The sequence below is a fragment of the Pholis gunnellus genome, assembly GCF_910591455.1.
Source record: "Pholis gunnellus genome assembly, chromosome: 2".
NCBI classification, from domain to species: domain Eukaryota; kingdom Metazoa; phylum Chordata; class Actinopteri; order Perciformes; family Pholidae; genus Pholis; species Pholis gunnellus.
Window position 1 is genome coordinate 16,439,111 of NC_136536.1, and position 18,462 is coordinate 16,457,572.

At 43.0% G+C, this 18,462-nt stretch overlaps 1 protein-coding gene across 1 annotated transcript in view; it reads left to right on the top strand.

Moving 5' to 3' along the window:
- Positions 1-4,541: 4,541 nt before the first annotated feature.
- The window catches only part of LOC306712114 (forkhead box protein J3-like), a gene marked incomplete at its 3' end in the record, with an annotated part of 44,447 nt that continues 30,526 nt past the window's right edge, over positions 4,542-18,462 (top strand). Inside the window, exons 1-3 of the mRNA XM_079181222.1 lie at positions 4,542-4,610; positions 12,907-13,030; positions 13,332-13,808. Coding sequence (XP_079037348.1) covers positions 13,449-13,808 — 360 coding nt within the window. The 5' untranslated portion in view covers positions 4,542-4,610; positions 12,907-13,030; positions 13,332-13,448. The remainder of the gene's footprint in view (positions 4,611-12,906; positions 13,031-13,331; positions 13,809-18,462) is intronic.

Here is an 18,462-nt window from a genome sequence, read left to right on the forward strand (position 1 = left end):
TTGGAGTGGCGTGAACCAATCGCAAATCGGAAACTTCCCCATTGTCCACACAGCACGCGGAGAGATGTGGGCGGGACGCGAGCGTCCTAACCAATGAGGGCGGAGCCTGAGGAGGGCGCGGAGTGCTGCGTGAAATCAGTGCGTGGAGTCTGCAGTGCGCACGAGACTGCGCACATCCGCGAACCGGTTCAGACCAGACGTTGCGAGGAGGTTTTGGTGAATACCAACGGCGCTGTCTCCATGCCGAAGTGGCAGGAAATGAAACAAGGTCATGACAAACCGAAGCCACTATATCTTCCTTTTGTTTTCCTCAGTTCTGCTTCATAATCCCAGAGATTCAGAGGCGTTTACTCCGCCATTACGCAGTAGTGTGACAGTCCTGGTGTCTAGCAGTGCTGTCCAGGGACCACTGAGTCCGCTGAGTTTAAGGAAAACACTCCCATGTGATAATGGTGCGAAATTATGCGAGTGACCCACTTCCTCCCTCTGTCCCTGTGCCAGAGACTAACATCGCCAGTCAAATGTGAACACGCAGATATGATACATATATTCTTAGATTCAGTGGGACTTTCTGGGGATATCATGTCCGATGTCCATCACGAATAACGTCCACGAATCAGGTCTTTAAGTTTTCTTTAAAGTAATCCAATGTCTGATGTTTGACAGTGATGTCTGTATATAGCAAACATGAAAGGTAATAACTCATTACAATGGTGTTGTAACCCATTGGCACCATTGTATATATGTGTATAGTGTTGAAAACAGACAAAAACCTATATATATTTAACCCATATATGCATTAAAAACACAAAAAAAGTCCTTGACTAAATAAGGCGCACAAGTAATCTATTCAATTTAACAGAACAAAGAGACGATACTGACACGCCCAAGGAATATTTATTAGAATAAAAGAAAAATATCGTCAAAAGTAGGCATGCAGCTGCCTATAACAATTTCAAACCGTTACATTTTAATTAAATCCATCTGGCGCTCTTTGCTTCAGTCGGCTCCAAATGATCCTCGTGGTGACCCTGTTAGGAAGCATCAACAGACATGTTACAGAAAATACACGTCAGCATAAAAGCTAATTATTGAAGCGAACTCACCAGAACAAACTTCTTTTTTTTTCCTCCATCGTTTAGGATAATTGTTTCGGCAGATGCAACTGTGCGCATGCGCAGCACTCTCTTTCTCATGGCGAGCTCGGCGTATTCTCGCGAGGCTGGGTCATGCTCTGTTCTGCTGCCATCAAATATGACATTATAACATGATGTAACTGGACTCAACTCATACATCTGTCATCTTGAGATGGTTACTCATTCAGAGGACATGAAAGCCGTTGATGACTTGTTGCACCCAATTCCGGACTGAGAAGTTGCATGTCCGGGTGTGATGTGTGTGCGCGCGCGCGTGTGTGTGTGATATCTCGGAGATCCCTTGCCTCCACACACTGCAACATCTGAAAGTCAGCAGGATCAAACCGGGCAGATCCAGTCGTGCTGCCTAATTGTCACAACATAAGGGTAAGGCGAGGTAGACACACCTCTAGATCAACGTCACACAAACATATCCTATCATGTTTACAACATAAACTTAAACCTTAAATTATGTGCCAAAACTAACTGTGGTTGTCCTGAAACCGCCTATGTTTTACATTCATCGTGGAAAAATACACTGCATACTTGACCCACACATGACTGCACTAGTATATTCTGTTTGCATCATCATTCAGTGTCACTTAATTTGCCGAATTTAAGCTCACCATGTTTGGATAGAATCAACACAGAAGATTCAGCTAAATAGCTTTTCACATGACAGCCTGGTTTTCACGTGTCTCTTCACAGTTTACAGTGTTTAAATACATTAGATTAAAATAATACAAAACACAGATAAGTGCACATTTAAAAAAACAAAACAACCTTCAGGTCTGTCTAACTATGGCAACACATTATTTTTAACCTGGAGAGTCCTCTGGTGGTGGACTCACAAAATACAACAGCTGGCCCAGAAGAAATTCCAAGATTGTTTATTCCTATGTTTTCATTTTATTAATCTCTCAAAGAAAGAAATAAGAGAAAATTCATGAACATACATGGATTTGTACCTTTACAGATTTACAATCTCTTTCATCCTAAAAAAATGTAGCACTCTTTATTGCTGCTTTGAAAATCCTCAAATCCTGGAACACATATTTGCAATTGCAACCACCTCCAACATCCAGACGAGTGCAGCACTGAGCTGTTTCTGAGCTGATGAAGTGGGACTGGAGCCACGTGACCAAGCTCGCAGACAAAAGGCACCTAATTGGTCTGACTAAATGTAGTGGTGTTACAAGATAGGGGAAGAAATTATATTACAGGAATGCTGATCAGAAATGTAATCGTAGTTGTTTTCATAGATGAACACTGGAGTTTGCAGGAAGCTTAAAGATCCCATTGAGACATAAAACTATATATATATATATATATATATATACATATGTATATATATATTTGTGTCCAATATGATTTTTACCTTATTTAACACATTTAAAATGGCATCTGCTCCTTCTCCCGAATTGAAAATCCACAATATCTAAATGTGCAAATATTGCTAATTTCAAAAGATCAACTGTTGGACACCAAATGTATTTTTTTGCCCCGGAGGGTTCAAGAATCCACACCACACTTGTGTAAATTACATGCTGGACCACCAATGGTGGTTTCTAAACCAGTTGTAATGTCACAAAACCATGCTTGTTTTAATATCATTCTCCACATTAAAGGTCAAACAGCCAAGTGAAGTATAACAATAAGCAAAACTGACTATTATTTGCAAGTCAAGCCAAATATTCCCTATTTTTTATTTGCTCATCTTGCCAGCATCATACCAGTATTAATCAGTTTTTAATACGTTTATTTTTGCACTTTACAACAAGAAGGTAGTTCAAAGTGCTCCACACGAGACATCAAATGAAATTTCATACAACTATGTCTCTACTCTGAATTATTTTATTTAAAGTGAATTGTCTCAGCCATCCTCTCAGGCTTGATGGTGGGATTATGGAGTTAGCTGTGTGCTAACTCCACAGCAAACAGCTATGGAGCTAAGTGTTAGGGGGGTTGTACACTTGCCAAGCTAATTTTTTTCTGAGGCCTATTATGTTTGCATAGATTCAAACCTGGCTTGTGCCACTGTCATGTCTTTCCTCTCTCTTACATATGTATATATATATACACACATATATATCTACTGAGCTACTTAACTCACTAACAATGTGTAGAGTGACATGAGGTGCTGTAACATAAAGCTGTTGTTCATATTGAGTTTCCATGCATGTGTATTTGGTGGTTTATATCCCAGTCAAGAACTTGAGTGTGTATTCAATGCTGAGTGAAAAACCTCTGTGCCTTTTATACAGATTTCACTCAAAATTTGCATTTACATCCAATAGTTACACGCAAGGCATGCAACTAATTTACAGGACATTACAACAGCAACAGCCGTTTGTGTGTTGTGGTTGCATGATTGGCAAAGCTCACGCTAATCCGTTAGCATTATGTGTCTTCAGGGTTTAAAATCCATATTTTGGCCAATCATATTTTAATTTACAATGCTCAACCCCCAAAAACTGCTGCAACAGTACAGCCAGTGCGAGACCACACAAACAAATATCACTCTGACCAGAAATCTTCAGCTTCAACAAGATGCTCTGACTGATGCTCTGTCCAGGTGGCCGCGCTGTGCTTCACATCAAGCTTCTCCTTGCATTCAATCAACAAATTACCGGCATGCAGCCTGGCTGAGGAATCACAAAGCCCCCTAGTTTATTGTGTAACAGAACAATATAATAGGCTGCTATAGGTGCCATTAAATGCCACTATTTTGCAGCAAATTATTTGCTGCACTTTTAGCAGTGTGTAAATTGAATGTTTCCCTCCCTACAATAACTGGATATCACACAGACAGTGTTTACACAAATAAATAAAAATAGTTTCACCCTTTTAGCAAAATGATGCTTTAATAATTTGTCATACTTCCAATATTTATGATTAGAGTGCATCAGATGATGGTGATTACTTAAATACATAAACCTAACATAATAGTGTGATAATGATCACGTTGTTAATATTAATAGTTATTATATGTATGGCTTATATGCTATCCATGGGTTAAATGTGGTATGTCTGCGTGTGTCCTGGTACAATCTCATTAATACTGAATTTGGGAACTAGTTAAATGGATGTGATTTAATTTTTTTTTTTCTCTCCATTGTGGTGCATGAATTTATCTTCAACGTGCTCCGGCTGGCGTTGGAAGTAGTTCCGGTGGTTCAGCAGCCGAGCGGAGCACAGAGACCCGGGATCTTCGTGCTGTTGAGCGCAAATGCGAATTGCCGGTCGAGTCCGCCCGTCATGACTGTCGAGTGACCCACGGCAGCGGTCAGCTTGACGCCCGCAGACGCTCACTTGCGTGCAGCCCAAGTGACAGCGTCCAGGCACCGCTGGAGCTTTTGTCTTCGAGGGGGGATTTTTCAATTGCGGAATAGGCGTCTGGAGCTTCTGAACCAGAGTACACACACACACACACACACACAACAATTTGAGCCGGTTCATATTCAGCATACGACGGTGAGTAGCTTGTGCAGAAGAATGTTTGAATGTCGGTCGTTGAGGTTTTGTGACAGTATATTGATTTACCGGGAAAGCTTCTAGTGCTTTTTACTCAACGAGCAGGCAGGCTATGACAAGTTCGCTGCCTGTCACTGTTATGCATGCAGACACGGGAGCATTCGTCTTTATCCCGAATGTCAGTCAGATAAAGTCAACTTATTTATAAGTTTGCAATAGCATTGAGATAGTGGGGGGTCGTATTGGACGGAGGACGGTGCTCTGCACAGCTGAAAACACTTTTGAAGTGATTACGGTGGAAGAAGCTTAGAGCCTGACCGAGCAACAGACCAAGCTCGGAGAACACCGAGTCCTCACCGGCAGCAACGTAAATGTATGGAGAGGAAATGTATCTTTAAAGTAGTGAATCCACCGCAAAGTTTAAAGCACATTGACTCGATAGGTGGAGAGGAAAAAGTGGTTAGAGAATGGAAATGATGTCAGTTCACTTGATTTGCGGGGATTCATGATGGTCTAATGAACTTTGTTTTTACGGCTTCAAATATGTAAGCTGCACTGTCGGTGTTGGTTTCTGAATGTATAGACTTTTAGAGTATTTTTCCTTTGTGTGTAGGCTCCTGTGTGGATGTACAGTATGTCATTCATCCCATGTATGCATCATCAGCCGGCACATTTTTTTTTGCAGGATGTGTCATTTTCAGTGGCTCCCCATGTCTTGTTGGGGACTATTTTACAAAGATTGTATCCAGTGTGAGGACTTGAATTGCCAAGTCAGATTTACACCATTCATTATTTACAGACTCAACGTGGTGCTTCATATGAGACACAGACTGCACAAAATGGCACATCTTTGAGTGGAAATATCTTGGTATACTTGATTCAGACAGTAGATACTGCAATTTGCCATGGCTGCCCTTGAGTGCCTGTTTTTCAACAGTGCGTGCAGTTCACTTTTGTTTTCCGTTTGCCAATAATAATTGGAGTTTGTTGATGGTGCAGTTATGCTCATCTACTATGGATTTATTTTCCACAGGCGGCCTCAAATGGACAGGTAGCCTACAGTCTCTTTCCATGAAGAGACTACACCACCTTAACATGAACGGTGACCATCCATTACTGTAAAGGAGTCATTATCTTTCATCATGCTGCCGTTGGCCAGTCAACACTATACAAAAACGCACAGACATGGGGAGGGGTGTGTGTGTGTGTGTGTGTGTGGCAAACAGACTGAGAAAACATTTGAGAGAGTACACTTTTCCTGATTTGGATGTGCCTCTAATTCCTATCAAGATGAGAGCTGTCTGAACAGATTTCTCTCATCATTATTTGCTCTGAGATTTACTTGCGCTTGTAAATGGTGTTGATTGAGGGTAATTTGGCTTTTTAATTGCCAAACAGCTGCCACACTCACTGCTGATTGCCATTGTAGACTTTTTTCAGTAGATCACTCATAGGCCCCTAAATGCCTCATTACAACGTTATGCAGAATCGCATGAAACGCGAAGAGAAGGAACCCTCATAATGTTTGACTGATTTCTGTTTTATCGTCAGAAAGGTCGCTGTTATTATCGTCAATGTCAGCAAATGCAACGCTAAGAAAACGGGTGTATGAGCGACGTTTTTGAATCAAGGGCTATTTGTGGATACACTACATGCGTTTGCATTTTTTGGATCAAGATGAACTCCATATGCCAGTGTAACGGATGTTAGGTTGGCATAGACGAGCAACACGCAGACCATTTATTCTATTCTCTGCAGAAGACAATATCACACACGTAGATTTCCTCCAGGTTGGTCATTGCACATCTGGATCATCAACGCAAAGCACCACTTTTAGGACTTCTGTCTTTATAATGTCTCAAGCGACACAACAATACTACATTTCTTTGACATAGCTTTGACAATGTGTTCCCTATGTTAGAAAATTATTAGCGAAGAGTTTTTAAAATTGACTGGAAATCCTTTTTTTCACCTTTTCCTTAAATCAATAGAACAAAACATTAACTGTCTCTCAATAAGACATTAATAACATAATAATAATAACATTTAAAATATAGAAAATGGAATCCAATGTAATAAGATGCATGTGGAGTTAAGCCACTTAACATAGGCGACAACATAACACTTACCTTAGATCATGTACCTGTATGAAGACAATACGACACATATTTCATTCTGCAGTTCAGTCACAAGACATCTGGACCTGTATTTATAAAATAACAGCGAGATAACCGCCAAAATCTCCACGTGAGTAAAGTTTAATGCTCGGAATGACGCTTAGCGAACCTCAAAGGTGAAATAGAAGCATCTATAACAATAATGACAGCTTAATCACAAACAGCAAAGTAATTTTAACAATAGGCATTACAGATTACAACTTGATTTGTGTACAAAAACCAGTAAAATAGCACCACACTAGTTACCCACAATGCAAAGCAGCACTGTGAGGGTTGTTACAGTCCATTAACAGCGATGTGACTTAATCAGCACAGGACACGTTGGTAAATAAAGATAGCCGAGGCTGCTCAATGACATGAAACTCACAGATTCTAAACAGAATTATTTAATTATGAATACAATTCACATATGCTCAATAAAATTCGGAACTAATAAATTAAGTACATTTTATCCATCTTAAAGTGACTTGTAATGTTTTCTTTTTGTGTGAATTCATTAGTAATAGTGGGCAGCCAAGAATGATATATATGATTTATACACACATACACATATATATATATATATATATATATATATATATATATATATATATATAGCTCATGAGCTCCCTGTAAAGAGACTATAGGCTCACCTTTCCATACCTCTGCCATTATACAGAATCTGTGTTTAACCTTGGAGAGAAGATCCGTTTACTTAAGGACTTAGTAAGTACGATTATGCTTTTAGCAAACACTAACACCCACACTCTTCAGTTGTACAGATTGATGCCTGCGAGCGTCTTCGTTTTCTACTGGTGTCTCCTGCTGTTGATGAACTGCCATGCTGGAAGATGGCTCGGCCACAGCTATTAAAAGAGATGAGGAAGAGGTCTCAGAAGCCATCTGATCTTCCTCTGTAATTATCCGGCCACTACAGCGTTACTGGGTCAACAGGTCAATTTAATTACCTCAGGTCACGTCAATAATCAGCTGTTTTAAATCATCATTTGGACAAAGTGATTATTGAAATGACCTGATATTAGATGTAATTAGCAAGTGAGTGGATGTGAAACCCTTCATCCCCAATCAGCTGTTCCTTAGTTGTTGATGTACCTACTGTATATACCGTACCATAGCAAACTCTTCTATCTGCAGGCTGGGAAGGTGAAAAAAACTAAAAATTGACAAGGCATTACAGCAGACTTACTCTCCTTTTAAGTACCTTTAAGTTCTCTGAGTGCTCCCAGTCAGTGTGATATTTGTTTTCTTGTCCCCAGTAAAGTACACATAATTTGGATTCAGATGCAGCAAATCCTTTTATCTTGTCAAAATCCTCTTTTGATTCTGTTCAGAAAGCGTTGCTGTGATTTGAAAGAGAAAGATGTAAAAGATAAGACGGGGGGGGGGATGATCACTTTTAAAGGGCTGTCATTTGGATTGAACTCAGCGGCGGCGCTGCCAGCAACCAGAGTTCAGTGCAAAGCCTCCATTGTGAACCTGATGTAAAGCCCCCGTCTTACACAAGCTGAGAGTGTTGCTGCACTCTCCTGGTAACGTTTTTAATGAGGAACAATTGTTAGCCAATTTGCATGTAAAACAATGTAATTATAAACAAGCATCAAAAAGCTGTAATACTTCTAAAAAATGTAAATGACTCTCCATTTATAAAGCGCAACAAAGACCTAAGCCATGCCTCTGAGCCAGGGCCTCTAGGTTTTGGATGCTCGCTTCCATTATTAATGCTATTCACAAGCCAAACTTTTTAGTTTGGGCGCTTTAATCTATTTTTGCTGTAAATTAATGAATTTTTAAAGAGGACTAGTCCTCGCTGAATAGGGCTTGATGTGAAAATGTAGTTTGAGTCGTGGTGATGCAGCGCTATAGCCTCCTTTTACTGTGCAAAGCATGAGTTCACAAACAGCATCCCGTCCGTCTCTCGGGACCTTTCGTTGGGGGAGTTTGCCGAAATGCTGCACTCCTATGTTTTATTTATGACAAAATATGCCTTTTTAACTTCGCCGTTGTCAGAATCTGGAATTGTGATAGCTTTTTCCTCGTCGACGGCGGTAAGTCTTCAGGGTCGCTAACTCCCTCTACCTCGGCAGATGTTTTCAGGTGTTGTGTTCTGTGTGGGCTTAGTGACTTCAATATTTTATTCGAGGCCTTCGGGGGATTCAGTGGAACCTTCTGATTTCCTTGCCTTCTTTCAGGCCTTAGAAAAATGATTTTCATCAGGAGGTTGTGTTTCATTTGAGATGCCACTTGATTGACACGGGCCAGCAATCAGAAACCATTAATCAAAGTGTTCTGATCCATTATCGTCCTTCCCCCCCATGTTATTTTTTCCTCTTAAGCATTAGTTTGCCTGACCACTCGCTTTAAGTAAGGCCACCAAACTGGACTTTGAAACGGTGCGTTTCATCAATGGCTCTCCAGGTCTCCTTTGAGAATACGTAGACAGTATCAGGCGATGATTGCTAAACCCAGCATCCATTGAGCGAGGAGCAAGCAGCCACTATAAGGGCAGCTGATTTGCCTTGATATCTTATAATTGAGCCTTTTCAGGGGTATGTTTTCTGGCGCTGATGCAGAAAGTAATTAAGACGTTCAATACTGCTTTTTGGACCTTTTCCTTCTTCCTTTGAATGGCCCACCCTCCTCGACACGACAGCGCTCGCTCTGCTTACAGACGCTCTTTTGACACATTAGCCTTACCGTTGCCAAGGCAGTCCTTCCCAGAAACCCCCTCTGCTTTTGCGCGCTCCAGGGGTGGGTATTTTGTCATTACTTCATTTTCCTCTGAAAATATTTTGATGCCTCTTTCTTTTGGCTCCCCCCCCCTTCGCTCCCCCATCCCCCGCCACTCCATTCAAAGTTCTCTATTAAAATGCAGAACTGTAAAGCCTCTCTCAGTCTAAAAGCCTGCTAGCAGCGGGGGACTGTTAGCTGTTAGGGATGCATACAGCTGAGCGAGTGCATCACAGCTACAAAGTCTAATGGGTGAATACATTCAATCACACACGGACCCTCAACTCTTTTTAAAGGGACAATGTTCCCAGTCATGAAAGCCCCCCCATCCACAGTGCAGAGAGTGATGTGTTTAAATTCTTTGGAGGATGAAAGATTTCTTCATAAACATCCAAATCCTTGCCCTTCTTTTTATATTAATGCTTGTAATCTTTTCTGGAAGTCGAAATAGATCACAACTTCCAAGTTGCCAAAGAAATTTCGGGTAAGAAATTTAAATCTGAGATGCCACATATTCACCATCTTCTAATGTTAGCCAAATGTCTATCTCTGACATTGTGCGTTCCCCATGCACATTCACACTACAAGCATTGAAACTATTTAATCAAACAGTCCTATACTTCTGTATGATCAGCTGCCAGGATATCCCCTCTTCACTACCGTTTGTTTTCTCTTCAACTACAGCTCTTTGAAATGTGCCTGGTTGGTAGAGTTTGTGATGTGTCCTGATCGATGATACGGAATGTGTCTCATGGGGGATTTGTCTTTTACTGTGCAGGAATTGTGACATTTCTGTTACTCTATGAGCCCCTAAATCATTGTATTACAATTAGCTCTCTCCTGCCCTGCAGCAAGGAGAATCACTTTCAGGGACGATTCTCTGAACTGTCACCACATTTACTTTAAATTATTCGGTTCAGTTTTGTCTCTACACATGCAGTTAATCACATATTTATCAATGAATACAGATACATTTTGTTATTGATGATAACATAATATCAATATAGTGTTTAAAGTGACACCTGCATTTAATAAACAGTACAATTACATCATAGACTCTTGATAAGGATCTTAATTTGAGCATGATGTAGTCATCTCTGGTTACATAAGTGGAGTACGTGCAGTATACTGATAGATTGTATGGATGCTCCCAGTCCAAACGTTTGTCCCTGAAATGCAACATTTTACCAAAAAGAACATCAACAAAGACCGAAATAGACGGAAGGGTTACTTTCCTCTCTCTCTCACACGTTGCTGTTTCAGTACACTGGATAATCACGAGCAATTACACAAGACGGGAGTTTAGCACTCAGCATCTACGCATACAATACAATGTGTTTCTTTAGAAAACTGATAGCCCTAAGATAGAGGAGATATACAGTAAGCTGTCTTCTCTGCCGTGATCTTTTTTCCTCCCCTGAGACCATGCGGGCCTCCGAGGCTGATGTGAAACGGCAGAAATCAGAAACAAAAGGCACAGTGCTGAGGTTGGCCCAGTCACCTTGGGACCAGTTGACTGAGTCGACGAGGTAATTGGTAGCGTCTACCAGCCGAGCAGGGCCCCTCTCCCCCAGAAGCCAAGTCATGCCCCTCCTCTCCTCTCCTCTCTCTCTCTCTCTCTCTCTCTCTCTCTCTCTCTCTCTCTCTCTCTCTCTCCGCTCTCTCTCTCTCTCCCCCCCCCCCCCGCTCTCTTCTATTACTCATCATCTCGACGCCTCACCGGGCTAACGGTGCGAAAGCTACACCGTGCCGCCGTGCAGCCAGCCCACGCTCCCAAACTTCTCGACAACAACAGCAGCCACGGCAGCGCAGCACAGCAGGTCAGGGCTTGTGGCGGGCTGATTTGCAACTTGAGCCTCCTTTTAATGAGGGGAAAATAAGTACTTGTTGTGATGTGTCTTGTGTGTCACCACCCCCATCCCCACCTACCCGCCACCACTACAACTAGCAATAGCTACCTTCCCTTCAGCGAGAAAAGAAGAAAAAAAAAAGGTGCACTAATTAAGACGGCTTCCTGGGATTTGTAAGAGGGGGGGTTGGCTATGGCTTCTCCCACTGTAGCAGGGCCTTGAGGAGGAGATGGGGGTGGTGTTGTGAAGGAGGCCTCATCGGGCACATCTCTTCTATCCTTTCATTTCCCGTAGACCCACTGCCTGGCTTGTTTGGCTTGACGAGTCTGCGGCTAAACATTTTTTTTTACTTGTAATTAAGCAAGGTTTCTGCAGGAGCTGAGCACTTCCCTTCCTCTTCTTCATCCTAGTGTACCGGGCTCTCCAGGGGGATTGGTGGAGAGAGAGAGAGAGAGAGACAGGGATTTGTGTTGCTGGTAGGCAGGCTCCTTGAAGTTCTCCCACCTTGATTATATACAGTGAGCATGAATGGAAAATGCGTGGGCCAATAGGCTCTTTGTTGTTCAAGGACATGCGAAGGTTGCTGCATGGGATGGCAGATGAAGGTTGAGATGTAGATTTTTGTATCCTTAGGAGGCTGAATCCATCCAGCCATTGTTAACTACACCCTGGCATTGGCCCACTCTGTATCCATCTCTTTTATAAAACTCCCAGGTTTACCTGCATTTCCCAGAATGCAGGATGTTTATCTTCTAAAAGCACCGAGAAACGTAGCGAGGCCATTCTCCTTGTGGAATCAGAGTGCGGTCTGAATGCAACACCTTCGCTCCGGTGATGAGTAACAGTTCCACGTCATTCTCAGTCCAGTAGTGACAAACCTACGAATGTTCTGTGTCAGAACAATTGGTGAGTAATTTCACTCTAGTGTCAAATGATCGTCTTTGAAAGTATTTTCAAAAGCCCCCACCACTCCAAAAAAACGAGTTCTCTACTTATGCAGGACACATTTTTAAGTTCAGCGCTGCTCTAAAAATAGCTACCAAGTTAAAATGTTGGGACTTCTTGAGTTCTTTCATTGTTGTTGTGTCTGTCTGAACAGGATCTGAGACGCTGGGGGGAGTAGCGGGGGGGGGGGGGGGGGGGGGTTTGACAGGAGAGTGAGGCACGTCGAGAGTCGGAGAATGGGAACACGGTGTGGGGGGGCTACACAGAGAGGGAAAGGGGACGAGCCTTTTCGGCTCCTCTAGAGGGTTGGAATTCCTCCCGCGCTGTTCCCCCCCCATTTGGCAGGCACTTGTGAAAACAATTCCCCAGCTTTTAGTCACTCCGCAGATCCAATTGCCATTTCCACTTTGGAGCGAACGACACTGAGAGAGGCAATCCAGATAGACAGAACACAGAGAGGGAAAGAGAGCAGAGTTTTAATCGGACTGGACAGATGCCGAGGCCAGTTGAGCGCTTGTGCGATATTAATATCTCATGAAGGCTGTTTGGCAGCGCGAGCTCACCGTCTTGTGTGGTTTTTGTGTTTGTGCGTTGCAGCAGCGGCCATTGCCGTGGCTAAATGAAGAACGTGTGAGGATGCACGAGGGAAGGACTCTACCTTTCACTTCGGTGACTTCCCCAGATGCTTTGGCCCAAAGAACGATGGAAAGGAATGGGAAGAGTAAGACCCTTAACTCATACCTAGCCTCCCATACTGCTCTGCTTTTCACTGTGTAATTAATGGAATACAACTGTGTGATTTAAAGTTTCTCTCTTATCCATAGCGCACGTTGCAGATCATATTTATGTGCAAAGAGGAAGTAATGAACCTGCCAAAATATTTAGTTTTCCATTATACAAAGCAGCACTGTATGTGGAAAATGATGTGCAAGTTAACATCTGCGTGTCTCTTGCCAAGTGTGCTTTCTGCTCCAACTAAAGGAGATGAATAGTCGTAGTAAACAAACCTCCTGCTCTTCCAGACTTGAGCCAAGGCTGCTGCACAGCACCCATTCAGTGAGCCAACAGGAGATCCTCCGTACGCCACGTCACTGAGCCGCTCACCCCTTCCCTTTGGACCCCTTCATCCTACAAGAGCCATGACCTCTGAGCTGGAGAGCAGCCTGACCTCAATGGACTGGCTCCCCCAGCTCAGCATGAGGGCGGCCATCCAGAAGACCGACGGGGTCCACCACCACAGCCACCACCACGGACACCACCATCACGGCCACCATCACGGGCACGGGCCCGGCAAGAAAGTGGTCCACCTGGAGCCGGGGACGACGCTGGACCAGGAGGAAGCCGCGCAGCACAGAGACGGCAAACCGCCCTACAGCTACGCCAGCCTGATCACCTTCGCGATCAACGGCTCGCCGCGCAAACGGATGACCCTCAGCGAGATCTACCAGTGGATCTGTGACAACTTCCCCTACTACCGAGAGGCGGGCAGCGGCTGGAAGGTAAGACCAGACGAGAGAGGAACACTTTGCAATATGTTGTCAAGCTTTTTTTGGGGTTAAGCTTCTGTATCTGGTCTCAGGTCTGTGTGTCGACATGTCTAATACCTCGTGGCAATCACAATCACTGTGGGAGAAAATATTGGAGGAAGGCAGTAGCTTATGTCAAATTTTATGCTTTTAAATGACAATTACCTTTTGGAATTTAATAAACAGATATTCAATTAGTCTTTAAATTACTTTTTTTTTTTAATTCGCTTTTAAGAAATTAGTTCTAAGGTCGTTATTATTAAATTGCTGCTGTTTTATTTTATTCGTAGCACATCCTCTGCTGAAGGAGTGTGGTCTCTTTTTAAAAGAATGAATGTATCTATGTTGTTTTTGGATAGGTTTTGTCTGTGTCAGATTGCAACCTAGCCATTCTGAATTAGGACCTTCCGTTTTGGAGCAAGTAGCTCATGAAATACAAGCAGGCGACAACAATCATTTGTTTTATTGTGCTCATGTTATTATCATGTCATAGCTGCTCAAAGTGCTTCTACCTTCCCACGCGACAAAAGGTGATTACCGATCTCCATTTCGAGTGAAGTTATTTATAACTTCCAAATGTTGAAGGCTAAACCTAGACTAAACCTGATACTGGACTGATCAAATGCTATCAGACCTCAACCCTAGTGCTCAAACTGCACAAATCTCATCCAGGTTGCCCGGAAGAGCACAGAAACCTTTTAGTGAACCAAGAATGATTGACAGACGCGTGTTGTCTCATTCAGACGACATTATTAAATCCTTATGTAAATGCCGCTATGCAAATCCTGGGTGGTATGAGCAGAGAGGTGGCAGTGTTATTGGAGAGAAATGAATAGATCCCTACGGTTGTGTCTTGGGGATTCTCTACCTTATTAGTGAAGAAGGGGAAGGATACAGTCCTTCCACTGACACATTGTAAAGGCTGTCTGCAAACTATCAACCAATTCATCTCGCTGAGAGCGGCGACATTTTTTCTTCTTCTCTCATTATTTCTCTCTCTTTCACTTTCTATCTTCATCTCCCAAGCACTTGCACTTCCCCCCCTCCCTCTCTCGTCCTCTCTCTTAGTCACTCACTCCTCTCTTCTCTTCTTCTTTTCCCTTTCACAAACCTGTGTTTGTTCGCCGCCTATAATCTTCAACACACCCGTTCCCTGAGCAGAGATGCACGCCAGAAACGGAGACAAAAAGGTTATGATACAAGCCAGGTTGTGTTGGCAGAGCTTCTTACCTGCATGTAGGATTCAATCAATTCCATTTCAGTTTCGGAGAGAGAGAGGATATGGGTTATTAGGACCATTCAGGATATCTCTCGCTCCAGCTCACGACTGCATTCTCCTGCTGGTTGTACTGCCGGGATGTTTTAGAATCCCATAATTACACCTTTAGATTCATTGATTAGTGCGTATGTGTGGCTGCATTCAAGTAGCGCCATTAAAGCGCTGCACTGATGGCGTTGTGGCTATAGTTACACATGTTCTGGCATTTATCCACAATGTCAGTGCAGAGAGTTTGTTGTGACATACATATAATAAGTTGTGTTACTTTCCTGTTAGGCCAGGTCCATTTAAATACTACACAATGATATGCAGTATTCAAAGCACAACAGTTTGTCCTTTCTGTTTTTGGCCTGTTATCAGTGAAACGTAATACAGTCTTACACAGATCTGTGGTGAAATAAGAAACCACTGACTTGTGCATGAACAAGTCAGCGTTCAAGAAGTCCATAAAGTATCAAATTCAGCAGTACTTCAAGGTAAAGCAAAAGTCCCATCTCTCTGTTAGAAAAAGCTTTAAACTGTTGCTTCCTGGATGCCCCGACTCAAAACAGTGGGGCTGGTTTTATACCAGCCAATGGCCGTCACAGGGAAAGTTACGTAAGTCCAGTTCATTCCAGTTCAGGTGATTGCTGTCAGCTGTACACAGTGGGACACAGACACAGAGATTGTCTGGCTGCCACGCTCGGCAGACATGGTCGACTCACACGTTGCACACTTGGAAATCCGTGTTTTCTGAATGTACCGACTCAAGACGAAACGCTTGAGCTTTCAGAAAACGCCTCATACGTGGTCTGTTGGGTTTGGCGTCTCCTTTCACCCTCTGCCACACAAATGCGTGGAGACACACACACACACACACACACACACACACACACACACACACACGTACACACATACACACATACACAGAGAGAGACTCCCACTCAGGTAGGCAGTGTACGTGTGCAGTCTGCAGATTACACACAAGGAGCGCAGCAGGAGAGGAGATGAGGGTGGGGGGGAGTCGGAGAAGAGAGAGGAGACTGTCAGAGAGCAGAGGAGAGTTTTACTACCCAGCACACGCACTCCGTCTGCTCTGTATGATAATGTGAGAGGAGCGCAGGAACGGCAGAGTTGAAACCAGGACACACACACACACACGCGTCGGCTTCCATCCTTAGAAATCACACAATTACGTACACCGGTTGAACACCACAGGCTTACTGCATGTTTTGCGTATACACACACACACACACACACACACGCGCACGCGCTTTCAAATGCTTTCCAAGGTCGTGAGATTTTTGTGTCTTAGCTGAGCTCTTTTCATCTGAGGAGTAATGATGAGCACCTTCCTCCAGAGCTGTGGAGGAAATTTGGTATCTGCAACAAAAAAAAGCAACATGAAATTAGATAACACACATTTGCCATTTGTTTATGGAGCTCGTTGACGCACCCAAAAGCATCTCTGTTTTTCAAAGCAACCGAATGGAGCTACTGGAGCAGAATGCAAACAGCATTGCATCAGGCTGCATCATTCCCACATTATGTTTTATCACTGGAACAGCATTATGGCCTGCATGTTATCTTCCCCAACCTCTCCCGCTCTCTGTCTGTGTCCTACACCGTGCACCGCTCTACTTTCCCATGTTCTCTGCAGCCCTTTCACACCCACGTGTCCCTCCACTTTAGGGTCCACTTTTACCACAACTCGTAGTGAGCACGCAGCGGGAAACCAAAGCCTTGCAGGGGTTTCTCTTTTTGTTGCTTTTGTCTTTGTCTCTTATTCATCAGTTTGTCTCAAATGAAATCTGTTTTTGGTATTTTGAGAATGTCTTTTTTTATTTTATTCCAAGTGCAATCACAAACTCTAAAACAGACCTTCACCACCTGCCCGACAGTATTTTCCGTTTTGCTTTAATTATCTTTCCTTTTATGCTGTTATTTCTCCCTATTTGTTTGACAATTTAAAGACTAAATGATAAATTGATTAAATGAAAAGCTATGAAAGATGAATCCGTATTCAATGCTGCTCTATTCTATTCAGGCTGAACATAATGATGGGAAGTGTTGGGTATTCAAAGCTCACCTCACAGTTATATTATTATTGAAATGTGAAGACCTTCCCATTATTTACCGCTTGAGAAACGCAGTCTCGTCCCTCACCTTCACCGAATGGTTTGCTGCAGTCGGTGCTGCTCCCTGGCGACCCCCATCGCCTCAGGCTAGCTCCCATGCAGCCAGGCTAATTGCCTGCGAATTAGCAAGGCCTAATGTGACGCTGTAAAGGGCAGCGCTACCACAGTGGCCTTTGGCCTTTGGCTGAACACCACATGTCGCAGACAATCACCTGATATGAATCAGCACTGGGCCATTATTCTGCCTCCCGTCCTCTCCTGCCTGCTCTGTGGGAGATCTCCGGCTGAGCTCAGTGGAGATCGGTGCACAGTGTCAAGTGTACTTACGTGTGTGGGGAAAGGCTGTTGTCATTGGCTGCTGGGAGTTTTTATTATGTGGATGTAGCTGCACCGGGGCTCCTGAGCTTGTGTGTTATGAGCACAACAGAAATTTCACCACAGTGCTGTGCTTGTTGTGATTCAGCTTTGAGATAGTCTGTGGAAAACACAGTGTGTGTCTGTACATCTTCAGAATATGATGCACATGTACGTCTGGGGCTGAGATGATGCGATTGTGTGTACGGCGGCTTGCTTTTGTCTGTGAGAGTCATTTCAGGAAGAGAAGAACGCCACAGCGGTCTGTTTGTTTCATTGTGTCTCTGTGTTGACCCCTTCGCCACTGGGTAACGCATACATAACTGTTACTCCCAGTCTCCATGTCACGTCAGACCGATCTGCTGTCCAGGTGTGTGTGTGTGTGTGTGTGTGTGACTCAAAGTCTCCTTCCTGACGCTGTAATACATTATAATATACAATATAGATCCCATGTCATTCAAATTAAACTTTGACTCTGACATTATTTTGATATTTCAAATCAAAGTTCATATCACAACCGAGATCTAAGTAATAAAGTGTATAGATGGAGCCGATATTACTGAAGGTAGAAAATACTCTTCACAGTTAAGCAAACTCTCAAAAACTCATAAGTTGTCATAAGTTATACTTTTGTAACATGAAAGCATCTTGAGATAGGTGAACCAAAATATATAGCTTATAAAATAATATACAACAGCAAAGTATTTCTTCTTCAATACAAAGTTAATGTCATGCAACAAATATTGTTTAATTCCCCGATTTGCAAGAAGTTGTGAAACTGAAACAATGAGATGAGGCATATATATATATATATATATATATATATATCTACACACGTACATAATTTAACTCGTATGTGTAACACTGCTCGTGCTGT